The sequence below is a fragment of the Neolamprologus multifasciatus genome, chromosome 22, assembly GCF_963576455.1.
Source record: "Neolamprologus multifasciatus chromosome 22, fNeoMul1.2, whole genome shotgun sequence".
Lineage (NCBI taxonomy): Eukaryota > Metazoa > Chordata > Actinopteri > Cichliformes > Cichlidae > Neolamprologus > Neolamprologus multifasciatus.
In genome coordinates this window covers 32,100,277-32,113,601 of record NC_140459.1, presented here as the reverse complement: position 1 = coordinate 32,113,601, position 13,325 = coordinate 32,100,277, and the positions used below count along the sequence as shown (strand labels likewise).

Here is a 13,325-nt window from a genome sequence, read left to right as displayed (position 1 = left end):
TAATGTCAACACTTGGTTATGGCAAAGTGGCACTATGTGACTGTTTACCTTCTCTCTCCATTAAAGAGTAAGGCTTGATCTCTCCGTCTGGCTTTTTTGGGGGAACCTTTCTCAACTGGGCCGCTGCAGAGGAGAACAAACTCAGAGCAGAGGCAGAAGAGGAACATGAGTCGATCACCCCACCCGTCTCCTTACAGCACAGCCCCACATACTGTCCTTCATAAGCTCTGTGTGGAAGACCAAAACTGTCTATATTATAAATAACACATTCATTTCATAAGTGCCAAGTTTCAGGAGTAGTTAGTCATTATGAGAAGTGAAGATATGCTTCATCAAAAACCTGTCCATTATGTGTCCAACCATTCTTGTTTTATTCATACTGCGCCCCCCATGCTGACATATATTACATGTATCTATGGCAACACTTGTGCTAAGCGGTTTGCAGTTACATTTCTAAACAGGTGAACTTTAGACTGCAGTGCATATACATGATACATCAGACAAATCTGATGCTGTAAACCAGCTGATTCTTATGACTGACTGGTCAGTGGGTGACTCTAAAAAATACCAAAAATGGAAAAGTGAGTTGAAATGTTAAAAGGTAGGGAAACTACCTTTTAATTTATGTAACTTTTTTTAAAATTAATATTACATAATAATTTAATGGCATATTGGTTTATTCATTTAGTCAGACAGTTGTGCTCCTCCATACATTTAAACAATGTTTCCTCTGAAAGAACTATTTCCACTTTATCTTACGAGATAGTGTTGTGTCTGTGAAAGGGAGACTCTGTCCAACAGAATTCATATATTGGTGCTGACAAAACCAGCAGCTCAGACGAGTGAAATATTCTCTCCAAAAGTCAATGCAAACCTGACATGATTGTTTTGGACGTCAATAAATATATAAAATTTATATACAGTGGAACCCGACTTACGAAATTAATTCGTTCCAGAGGGTCTTTCGTAAGTCGAAGCACCTTTTTCCATCGCCTTTTGAGTGAGGCGATGCTGGCTGAAGACGAAGTTCTTGGTGGAGGTTGCATACACATGTACGTATACGTGTACATAACATTATGGAATTTAATTCTAAACTTTAAAACTAAAACTTAAATTTACGTTAATTAATGCACGTACGTACACTGTGCAATGATATTTTTTCAACATTTTTTTTAAACTCGCTCATATTTATGCCGGCCCCATTACGAATCAACGATAGGCTACTTGCAAAAGAAAAGCACATGAAATAGCGCACTGCAACAACAATACGTCTTTCATGTGGAACAGCCAAACACATTTTGCAAACGGATTTCGTTACGTGGGCATTTTGTCGTACCGCAGGCAAAAATATTGCCGTTAAGTGCCTTCGTAACTTGAATTTTTCGTTAAATGGGGTCTTCGTAAGCCGGGGTTCCACTGTATTTGATTCAGCCAGGCAAAGTCTTGTTTTTGTTCTGTTACCTGAGCAGTCTGAGTTAGCCAGAATCCAATATTTAAATTTTGTTTTTTATTTGCAAGTGTGTTTTTAGCCTACTCATGCTGTTTTAACTATAAAGACAATTCTTTCAGGTACCTTTGGCACAAAAAGAGCACATCTCTGGTTGAAAGGATCGGTAGCCTCTGTATAAGACTCGTCATAATAACAACAAGACATTTTATACATTCACTTCTTTATAATCACTTTGTGCCCAATTTTTATGTAAATAACAACATGTTAGCTTTTGTATAATTTTCCAATGCTCGTCTAAATGGAGTGGCACGTGGTGGAAAAACATGGTTTCCTTGGATTCAGCTAATCCTGAAACCTATATTCACATTTGTGTCAGTTTATTAATTCCTTTGAGTGTCATATGCTGGGCATACAAATGCAGCTTAAGGAAGGTAAGGTATTAATGGTTCTGTGCTATCAACTTCTATGTCAAAGACTATTAATTAAATTTGGTAATTTGAGGCAGATGAGCGTCAACTATCAACAGGGGACACAATGGAATGTAAATACAAAACTATGTTACTATCATAAATCTCAAAAAGGTCAAAAGTGTTTCTTGAAATGATTTTTGCTTGGCATCTCGTCCTGTTCTACACTATAAAGCCATCCTAATGATGTCAGACGTAAACAAAATGCAGTATAAAGAGGCTACCGATCTTCCTAACCATGATCTTACTGCTCGCAGTCATTACAATAATGTAGTCATACAACACACTTTAGCTGTTTTTAACAAAGTGACACATTGGAGGTTCAGGAAACAAGCAGGTATCAAGTGGTCTGTGGAGTTTAGGAGTGGTATACAGGGTGTGGATTTCTCTCTGCAGTTCTCTGAAACCCAGGAAGGTAGGTTCAATATATGACATGATGCATCACACATGGCATATACTGTACCAATGTAGCAAGGAGATAAAGTAGGGGAAATAAAGATTTAATCCCCTGTTGAATTTGTAAGTTTGCTCACTTACAAAAAATTGAACAGTCTCCAAATATTATAGAAATTTCACTTTAATGTAGAAAGAAATGATATCAAGCAAAAAAGCACAGCTGCCCACAGAATCAGTTTCTTCCATTCAAACTTCTCCACCACCAGCAACACCAAAGAGCTGTCAAAGGATGTCAGGGACAAGACTGTAGACCTGCACAAGGTTGGAATGGTAGATCATAATCACGAGGTTTGGTGAGAAGGTGACAGCTGTTGGTATGATCATTCAGAAATGCAAGAAATATAAAACAACCATCAATCTCAGTCTGCTCCTATTTTGGAACGCCATGCAGGATGATTGTAAGCTAATGAAGTCCAAAACTCCACAGGAGGCGCTTGTTAATGATCTAACACAATTAGTAAAACACTACGCCCTAATGGACTGAACTCTTGCTGCACCCGCAAGGGCGCCTGCCGCATGAAGGCGCACATACAGGTCTGTCTTAACCCTGGAGAACCCATCCATCCATCCATTCGCTTCCGCTTATCCTTTTCAGGGTCGCGGGGGGCGCTGGAGCCTATCCCAGCTGTCATTGGGCGAGAGGCGGGGTACACCCTGGACAGGTCGCCAGTCTGTCGCAGGGCCAACACACAGGGACAGACAACCATTCACACTCACATTCACTCGCACATTCACACCTAATGGCAATTTGGATTATCCAATTAACCTATCCCCACAAGCTGCATGTCTTTGGACGGTGGGAGGAAGCCAGAGTACCCGGAGAGAACCCACGCAAACACGGGGAGAACATGCAAACTCCACACAGAAAGACCCCGGCCTGATGTTGGAATTGAACTCAGGACCTTCTTGCTGTGCGGCAACAGTGCTAACCACCGTGCCACCGTGCTGCCCAGGAGAACCCATAGGGTCAAATTTGACTCCATGGTTTCCCTAGAAAACCAATGGGGTCGGCTCTGACCCCATTGGTTCTCCAGGGTTAAGTTTGCCAGTGAACATCTAAATGACTCAGAGAAGGCTTGAGATAAAGTACTATCATCAGGAGCCAAAGCTGATTTCTCCGGCATTAACTCGACCCGCCATGCTTGAAGGAAGAGAAATGCTGAATATGACTTAAAGAGCACCATCCCCACAGTCAAGCACGGAAGAGAAAATATTATGCTTTGGGGCTGTTTTTCTGCAATGGAACAATTTTACCACATACTGTAAAATCTAAGACAAAAAACCTTCTCCCAGACAAAACACTAATTCTGTCATTGTCGTTTCTGTCATTGTCACTGTCAAGTCATTGTCTCAGCATGCTAACGAAACAAAACATAAGATAAGATAAGCAAGTTATACCTAGTACAACAAAATTGGAACAGGGGAACAAAGGAGTTCCCCTGTTCCAAGAAGAAGTAGAGCACATTCAGATAATGCCTAGTGAAACTCCAGACTTCAGTTTTATAGAAAATCTGTGGAAGGAGCTATCAAGTGGCAGCAAAAAACTTTCTGTAAAGAGGAGTGGGCCAAAATGTGTGCAAACCTGGTGACCAACTACAAGAAATGCCTTACCGCTGTGCTCGCAAACAAGGGATTCTCCACCAAGTAATAAATCAAGTTTAGCTTGGGAATCCAATACTTTTTTCACTCAATGGCCTAAAAATTCATTTTCTCTTGTGCAATTTTTCTGTATTTTTGGTTGATCTTCAGCCTCTCCGTCAAAGTGAATCCACCATTAAGACTGTTCATTTCTTTGTAAATGAGCAAACCTAAAAGTTCATTAGGGGATTAAATGATTATTTTCCTCACTGTACTTACACTGATGGGAAAGCTAACCTGAAACTTAAGCACTGACGTGTGAAGTTATACTAATTATGGGACAGAGGAATGGGACCAAGATGTATGAGGGGTAAAAAAAGAAAGAACAGTCCTTACAAAAAGCTGTACACCCCCTGATCCCTCAGAGGAGAAGAGGTTGACCCTGGGAGAGTTTGATGAAACAAAGTATTTTGGAACTGGAATAAAAGCACTGCAGCACTCTTTTTGGGTTGAGTGCCACGTTTAAACTTGCATATCTAAAGGTTCTTATATACTTCATTGTAAAAGGAAAGCTGACAGCCAAGCAATTCTATATCAGTGGAGAACCAATTCCAGCAGTCTTAGAGAAGCCCATAAAGAGCCTGGGACGGTGGTATAATGCAGACCTCAATGATACGTGGCAACTAGAACAACTAAGGCAGAACTTGGCTGATGACCTCAAGCGGATTAACAACACTGCACTCCCAGGGAAACCGAAGCTCTGGTGCTTCCAGTTTGGGTTATTACCCAGACTACCGTGGCCGTTGACAACGTACGAGGTCTCACTCAATCATGCCAATCGACTAGAGAGGCTAGTGAGCTCCTACGTTAAGAAGTGGCTCGGACTTCCCAAATGCCTCAGCAGCGTTGGACTCTACAGTGACGGGATACTGTCATTGCCTATCCCTAGCCTGGTTGAGGAGTTTAAATGTGCAAAAGTGAGGCTTGAGATCTCACTCATGGACTCCCGGGACCCCATAGTGAGAGGCACTGCTCCCACCTTAGCAACGGGGAGGAAGTGGACCACAGCCACATCTGTGCTACAGGCGAAATCTGCTCTTCGGCATCGTGACGTGGTGGGTCACGTCCAACAGGGCAGAGTAGGATTTGGTCTTGGCGCAGCAACACCTCGGTGGCAACAGGCATCTGTAACCGGACGTCGAAAAATGGTGGTGGAGGAGGTGCGTCGACAGGAGGAAACAGCCAGGCATGCCAGAGCCGTGGCACTGGCCAAACGGGGTCGCTGGGTGAATTGGGAGAGTGTGGAAAAGAGGAAACTCTTATGGAGTGAAATCTGGGGCATGGAGTCTAATAGACTAAGTTTTATCATCCGAGCGACATATGATGTGCTACCTTCCCCAATAAATCTGCAGCTGTGGTTTGGAAAGGACCCATCCTGCCCCCTGTGTACAGTCCCAGCAACACTCAAGCACATCTTGGTTGGTCTAACCTTACTCAGGGCTAATAAATATGGAGACACAACCAGGTCCTCAGGTGTCTAGCCGAGAAAGTTGAGTGCAAAAGAAAATCCATCAACGCTCAACCTTTCACGAAGCAAGAGTAGCGTCAGTTTTCATCAACATTTGTCCGGGAAGGAGACAAGCCGAGGACAAGCCCCTCAACCCCGGACCTGGGCCCGCTGAAGGTTGCTAGGGATTGGCAGATGCAAGTGGTCTTGGATCAGAGGCTAATTTTTTTTCGTAACAACAACTTTGCGACCAGACCTCGTCCTTTAGTCTAACCCCCAAAAACTTGCGTACGTCACTGAGCTGACGGTACCATGGGAGGAAGCAATTGAGGAAGTGTTTGAGCGTAAGAAGCTGCGGTATGCCAACTTGACAGCTGAGGCAGAAGACAGAGGCTGGAAGATCAAAGTGCGCCCGGTGGAAGTGGGATGCAGGGGTTTTGTTGCCAGCATAACAGCAAAGCTGCTTAGAGAGATTAGGATCAGAGGACAGGCGCAATGGCAGGCTATAAGAGAACTAGCTAACACTGCTGAGAGGACCAGTCACTGGCTATGGCTAAAAAGGGCTGACATCACTTGGGCAGCTAAGGCAGTCAGCTAACCGCGAGAGAAAAGAAATATTCCGTTCTTCTCCCCTCTACTCTTCTTCCCTTTTCTGGGAGGCAGTGGGGAGGTAGAGTGTACAGCCCGATCCGGCGGGGAGGTATGGGAAGCCAGATCGGGCGCCCCCTTCCGGCTCTCCTCTCTCCTATCTTGTCCCTTTTGTCTCTATCACCTTTTCTATCCCTTTGAAGATGTTAGGCTCCATAAATGCTGAAGAGGTAAGTATTATTTCTCAGTTGCAGTGAATAGATAAAAAATAAACTGTAGGAAACTAAACAGAAGAAAGAAGAAGAGAAATAACAAGTTAACATAAACCAGCGACACACTCCAGGGCCTGATCAACCCGGCAGGGCCTCCTCGGATGAGGGTGTCTAGTGATAATGGCCGAAACACCCGATGAATCAAAGGTCCACTACTGACGATGTGTCCCAAATTTTAAAATGATAAACTAGATCAGATCTCTAATCCCTCAACCTAACCAAGGAAAGAAAATGGCAGATTAGCCCGGGTAAAAGACCGAAAGTTGAGGCACACAACGATGCATGCTGCTGGCAAAGTTTCTGGGCTGCCTTTCCTCATAACAGCCATCCCTCAAGAGTCTCTCCATCTAAAGCAATGCATTATCAGGGACTGTAACATCTAGTCCTTTTTACTGAATCATCGATGCATGCTCAATCATCCAGGTAAGGAAAGTTTACTTTAAAACTACTAGATGTAGTGTGTTAAGTATTATATAACTGAACTCATACTGTTCTTGTACTGAACCACCAGTGTTGATTAATATATTCAGAAATATCAAGAATGCTAAGAAAACACAGGCTCCACCAGTAAGAATTTCATTTTTGGAGCTGCTTGTTGGGAGACACCTTATAACTTATGTTAACACAAAGCAGATATAATTTAATAACCCCTTGCAGAACAGCAAAAACCACAGCAATGGGATCAAAGTGGCAAAAAAGTTACCTGCTCTGTTGAGGAAGAAGCCTTCAAAAACCACAAAGTTATTGACCTGGACAGAATAATAAGAAAACAGATCACTAAAATTTCTTATGAAGTTAACTAGGTAAGTAGATAACCATCTGTGTCCTGATAGCCCCCGCGTTTCCAGTCTTAGTGGTGTGTCCACCAATAACATCCCTACACTGTAACCTATGATGTAACCTGATATGCAACTCCTGAGAAAAGTAATTGCAGGTCAGGTTGACACAATTGGCAACAATTTTGAATGGGTTGGTCAGCACTGTCAATTCCTCCTGTGCATTTCCAGCTACTTTTTCAACGCAGTTTTATAATTTATCAGTAAGAGAATAACAATCACAGTCTCAGTGTAAGGAATAATAATGATAGCATCAATATAAGGACTCACAAATGTCAGAAAATTCCTGGTGAGAGATGAAACTACCTGAATGAGGGAATGCACAAAAAAGTGGAAAAACTAGAGGGACAAATAGGTTTGCCCCCAAAAAAATGATCACATCAACAAGCAAGAAGCTAGGAAGGAATTTTTTTTGTCTGTTGGCTGCATATGAAACTTTGGGAGATGACCCAATGATAATATACCCGCCACTTACAGTTACGTTATAGTCTCTAAAAGGTCTACATCAGGCCTTTGTAATTTCCTCATTTGAACTTATCTCATCTCATACGTAGTCTTTTGGGATCCAAGTGTGTAACTAGTGTTGTCTAGCTTATATTCTGTATACATCTTTTAGGTCCAACTCACTGTGCTTCTTCTGATATCAGTGCATGCACAGGTGTCACCACTTTTCAAATCAGGGATTTCCTGATTTTTTTAATGTATAGGAAGATTGAGAGTAGTAATTAGTTGATAATGTCAATTTCTATGAATGGAATCCAGTATAGAAACTCTTGTTTGATCTTTGGCATGAAACGGCAAAACTAAATTTCATTAAAAACACATGAAAAGCAGGCTGATAACTCCCCCTTTGTCAGATGAGTTACATGTGTATTTTTACTGGAACCCTACTGTTTAAATTCAAGTAATGCAACTACTGTAAGGTGATATAATTTTGACTAATTTGAATTGTACATTGGATGTTTTTGTCTTGTGCTGGCATTGTTTTTCTTATTTTGGTCCCTTCTCTTCTCAGTCAGTTTCTTATCTAAATTTACCTTGTCCTAAGATGTAAAGCTATTAACTGATTATATTATATAAACAGCTTCTGGGTACCCTGTCTTCCCAGAAGTTCCACTACAGATAAACTTGTAAACAACCATTTATTTTACAATAGAGAAGTAGCAGTATTAAAAATAACCAAAATTAAAGAGAAAGAGGAGGGAGCAAGATTAGCCTAATTATAGCCATGATAACAAGCGAAGCCCCACTAAAAGTCAAATAAAAAACTACAGGATTTTCTTTTGCTCTCCAGAGGTGATAAAGATTCAAATTTGCTTTAAAAAAGTGTAACGACTGTGTGAAGTGCAGCCCGTACCTGAGGAACACTCTGCGTGAGGCAGTAATGCTTTGCCAGGAAAGACAGGAATTTAGGTGAAGGCCTGTCATAAGCCATCAGCACTGGCTCTAAATTCTTGTGCTACAGGTGGGAGATGGAGAAAGACAGAGAAACAAAAACATGCAATTACCGATAAACACACACAGCAATGACCTGCAATACTAGTGTCATCATTTTAGGTACCACTATCATATCATTCCAGTTTTTAGCTCTTTTTGTGAAAGGTCTGATGTTTCAGATGATTTCAGGGATTCCTAAAGTATTCTCTACCTGCAGCATGAAGTTAAATAGCTCAAGCCCATAGCCATTTCGCTGCAGGTTCTCTGCTATGTAAAAATCCAAAACACAGAGTGGTTCTGCCTCTACGTGCACACCCTGCCGGTCCTGTGGAGGAAGTATAGCAAGCATACCCGAAAAACCTTTCAGAAAGTCAAATGCAGATCACAGCAAGGCCGAAAGGAAAGAAGTTAAAAGGAAATTTTAAAAAAATATAAGTGACTCACCAGCAAAAATAACTTCTTGTAGCCAACCTTCAGAAATCCCACTACCACACCACGTCCCCTGTAGTTAGGAGACAGGAATAGGGGTTAGTTTGACTTGGCAATGAGTAATACAACTATCTACTGAGGTGAGCTCCTGTGATATGCATTAAAAACTGTGTCTTTTATGTCTCAATGCTACAGTACATGATTTGTTATTTCAACATGACTCATCTGACCAGGTCCCGCTGGAAAACACCAACTCAGTCAATCCAGAGAGAAACAGAGAAGCTGAATAATAAGTGAAAGCTGAGGAAGGGATATGAGATGTACCCGCTGCTCTCTCCATCCTTAAGAAGATAGAGCTGATGCTTCTGGGTCTGCAGCTTGGAAGCACTTGTTATAGGTGCTGTGAGCTGTTGGGCCTGAGGGAAAAAAGAAAGGGAATTCTTAAAAATAGAAACAGATGTCGTTGGATTTTGTCAGTTGAGCTGACACCATTCTTTGCAGACATCAATGTCAGACAGCGAAGTGCTCTAATTGGGTGATATGGTACTATAAAATCATTAAGATAAGATGGGGTCTGATTATTCAAGACCTTGTATGTGAGGAGGAGGATTTTGAATTCAATTAATTTATGTATTTATTGGAACTTTTTCAGCGTCACTCCAAGATAGGACATTTCTAATTTCAGAGATATTGCACAAATCGAAGAAAGCAGTCCTAGATATTTGTTTAATATGTGGATTGAAGGACATATCCAGGTCAAAAATGACTCACAGTGTTACAGGAGGCCAAAGTAATGCCATCGAGAATAAGTATCTGGTTAGATACCATATTTTTAGGGCCAAATACAATAACTTCAGATTTATCTGACTATAGAAGCAGAAAGTTAGCGGTCATCCAGGTCTTTATGTCTTTAAGACATTCCTGCAGTTTAACTAATTGGTGTGTGTTATCTGGCTTCATGGACAGTTAAAGTTGGGTGTCATCTGCATAGCAGTGAAAATGTATGCTATGTCTTCTGATGATACTTCCTAGGGGAAGCATGTATAATGTAAACAGAATTGGTCCTAGCACTGAACCCTGTGGAACTCCATAATTAGCCTCAGTGTGTGAAGAGGACTCTCCATTTAGATAAACAAATTTGAGTCTATTAGATAGATATGATACAAACCACTGCAGTGCAATACCTGTAATACCTACAGCATGTTCTAATCGCTCTAATAGGATATTGTGGTCAACAGTATCGAACGCTGCACTGAGGTCCAGCAGGATAAGCACAGAGATGAGTCCACTGTGGGGCGATCGTGGCTCAAGAGTTGGGTGTTCGTCTTGTAATCGGAAGGTTGCTGGTTCAAGCCCTTGCTCGGACACTCTCGGTCGTTGTGTCCTTGGGCAAGACACTTCACCTACCGCCTACTGGTGATGGCCAGAGGGGCCGATGCCGCGATATGGCAGCCTCGCTTCTGTCAGTCTGCCCCAGGGCAGCTGTGGCTACAACTGTAGCTGCCTCCACCAGTGTGTGAATGTGAGAGTGAATGAATAGTGGTATTGTAAAGCGCTTTTGAGGGTCTTTTGTTTATTTATATAGCGCTTTTCGAGACCCTCAAAGCGCTATATAAATGCAATCCATTATTATTATTACTGTCAGAGGCCATAAGAAGATCATTTGTAACCTTCACTAAAGCTGTTTCTGTGCTGTGATGAACTCTGAAACCTGACTGAAACTCTTCAAATAAGCCATTCCTCTGCAGATGATCTGTTAGCTGTTTGACAACTACTCTTTCAAGGATTTTTGATATGAAAGGAAGGTTGGAGATTGGCCTATAATTAGCTAAGACTGCTGGGTCTAGAGATGGCTTTTTAGGTAAAGGTTTAACTACAGCCAGCTTGAAGGCCTGTGGTACATAGCCGATTATTAGAGATAGGTTGATCATATTTAAGATTAAAGCATTAATTAATGGCAGGACTTCTTTGAGCAGTTTTGTAGGAATGGGGTCTAAAAAACATGTTGATGGTTCAGCAGAGGCATTTACTGAAGTTAGCTCATAAAGATCGATTGGAGAAAAAGAGTCTAAATAAATATCAGTGGTAGGGCTGGGCGATATATCGAGTTTTTTAAAAATATCGATATATTTTTATACGAGATATAAAATGTGACAATATCTTTTATATCGATATAGTCTATGTTACGTTATAATTATAGTTGTGGAGCCACAAGTTTGCCTCTCTTTCGTCCACTTTTGTCTTGACGCAACGTTACTCGGCCTCGCCTCTCCTTCACTGAACACAACTCCCCCTCCGTCCCCGATTGCTTCACCTGCAGGCAGCGACAAGATGGACACGGCAAATCTCCGTTAACGAGTTACAGCGCATCGCCCCGTGCGTGGGGCTGGACGCCGTCAACGTGTTAACGAGCTAACCACGCTAACGAGCTAACCACGCTAACGCCATGTACGGCCTAAAATCCTTTCATTCTCTCAAAAGTTGACAGCGCGCCTTATGTATGAATTCTGGTTGTGCTTGATGACCGCGAACCGATTTTATGTGGTACACGGCGCTCAGCAATCTGTCAAAAAATGTTTTAGTACGACTTTGGTAAACTACGGAGCTGCACTGGCTTGATGGATTGTCGGAGCAGTACGGCTACCGAGGAGCCTCGCGGAGTGATACGTACTGTGCTTCAACGTAATATTACCGTATTGTGTGTGTATAAGGACCATAAATGGCACCTGTTAAGAGACGTGGTTACAAAGAGGATTTCAAACTCCAGGCTGTCAGTCACACAGTAGAAGTTGGGAACAGAGCAGCTGTGAAATCTGTCTTTGTTACTATGCTCAGCGTCTGTTAGTTTACATTTTGACTGCACAATTGTGAGTTCTTTGTTATGCACAAAAACAACATAGTTTTCTTTTATTTATGGAGCATTATTATTTAATAAATGCTCATAATTTATTTTTGAGTAGTTTTTTTCATGTACATCTATGCTCTATGTTAATAAGTGCCCGTGTGACATCTGGGACACAGCTTTGACTAAGAACTCTCTTTTTGTTCTTACCTTGTGGCTTTAAAAAAATATCGAGATATATATCTTATATCGCCATCCAGCTAAAAAATATCGAGATATGAATTTTGGGTCATATCGCCCAGCTCTAATCAGTGGTACTGAAAGTAGCTGTAGATAATGCTGTGAGATGATTATGAGCATTTTTTTCTCTAGTGGTTAAAACTGTATTTGTGAAGAAATTCATCAAGTCATTAATAATTAACATTAAAGGGATGGTTGGCTCAACGGTGCTCTGACTTTTTGTCAGCCTGGCTACAGTGCAGTAGAGAAACCTGGGGTTGTTCTTATTTTCAGTGAAGAATAGTAAGATGTTCTAGCTTTATGTAGGGCTTTTTTATATAGCAGCAAACTATTTTTCCAGGCTAAATGGGGATCTTCTAAATTTGTGATATGCTGTTTCCTCTTACGAGTTATCTGCTTTAATCAAGTATTTCTGAGGCTCTCTTTTTTTACAGGAGCTACAGTATCCTGAGTCATACGTAGAGAGGTAAAATGATTAACAAAATAATTGATCTCTGTTGGAGTAGCGTTCAGGTAGCTGCTCTGGTCTTTTTTAGTACAAGGGACGGACTGAAGATGATAACAGTAAGTGAATTCTATTCTTAAACTTAGTTACAGTCCTTTCAGAAAGACCTCTTTGGCTCTCGGAGGAGGCGGACGCATCTTTCCCCTCTCCCTCCCTTATCTTCCCTGCTGCTGCTTCTATGTGTTTGTCTAGTCTCGTCTAACTCTAACCCTCAAAGAGTTTCCCAGTCTTGTTCTCTAAAACCTAAAGAATTATGGATTTTATCAACTGGTCCTTTAATGGGATTGACACCCTGCTAAGCTTGGGAGAGCCCGATTGTCCTGTGGAGACGTTTGCTGCCGGATACTCGATGGTCGGTTGCGTCGTGTGTCTGGCGACACTCTCGATGGAGGACAATGAACAACATCTACCAATTTGGAACCATGATAACAGAGTTCGGGCTGATTGGAGATGGCTTGGACCTGGTTTATCGAAGAACAGGAAGCGGCTACAGCTGTTCAAAATCCCATAAGGCTGGCCGACATGATAGACGATTGGCTGTGAGTACTCAGACTGTGTTTTGAACGCAATATGGATAAGATCTTGGAGAAGCACAACGGGAATTGAGAGAACTGGTGACCAGTGATGGACATTAGACCAACTGTAAAAATTGGATGCAGTTGTTCGCACTAAACCCAAACATTCATGATCTTCACTCATGCGGCTCCCCTGGCGCCAG

The 13,325-nt window shown here is 41.8% G+C and overlaps 2 protein-coding genes across 6 annotated transcripts in view; one reads left to right on the top strand and one right to left on the bottom strand.

Annotated features, from left to right (window-relative positions):
- LOC146493773 (uncharacterized) overlaps positions 1-13,325 on the top strand; it is a 561,837-nt gene that overhangs the window by 53,665 nt on the left and 494,847 nt on the right. The gene's annotated exons all lie outside the window — the stretch shown is intronic.
- The window catches only part of atat1 (alpha tubulin acetyltransferase 1), a 33,511-nt gene that overhangs the window by 15,162 nt on the left and 5,024 nt on the right, over positions 1-13,325 (bottom strand). For 3 of the 5 annotated variants that reach the window (XM_085147687.1, XM_085147688.1, XM_085147692.1), the window contains exons 3-8: positions 9,345-9,436; positions 9,036-9,093; positions 8,803-8,916; positions 8,512-8,613; positions 7,022-7,067; positions 49-123 (exon numbers count right to left, since the gene is read on the bottom strand). In XM_085147687.1, the coding sequence (XP_085003813.1) occupies positions 49-123; positions 7,022-7,067; positions 8,512-8,613; positions 8,803-8,916; positions 9,036-9,093; positions 9,345-9,436 (487 nt within the window). Of the gene's footprint in view, positions 1-48; positions 124-4,347; positions 4,394-7,021; positions 7,068-8,511; positions 8,614-8,802; positions 8,917-9,035; positions 9,094-9,344; positions 9,437-13,325 lie in introns of all 5 variants that reach the window. The other 2 variants (XM_085147690.1, XM_085147689.1) reach the window with 1 other exon arrangement.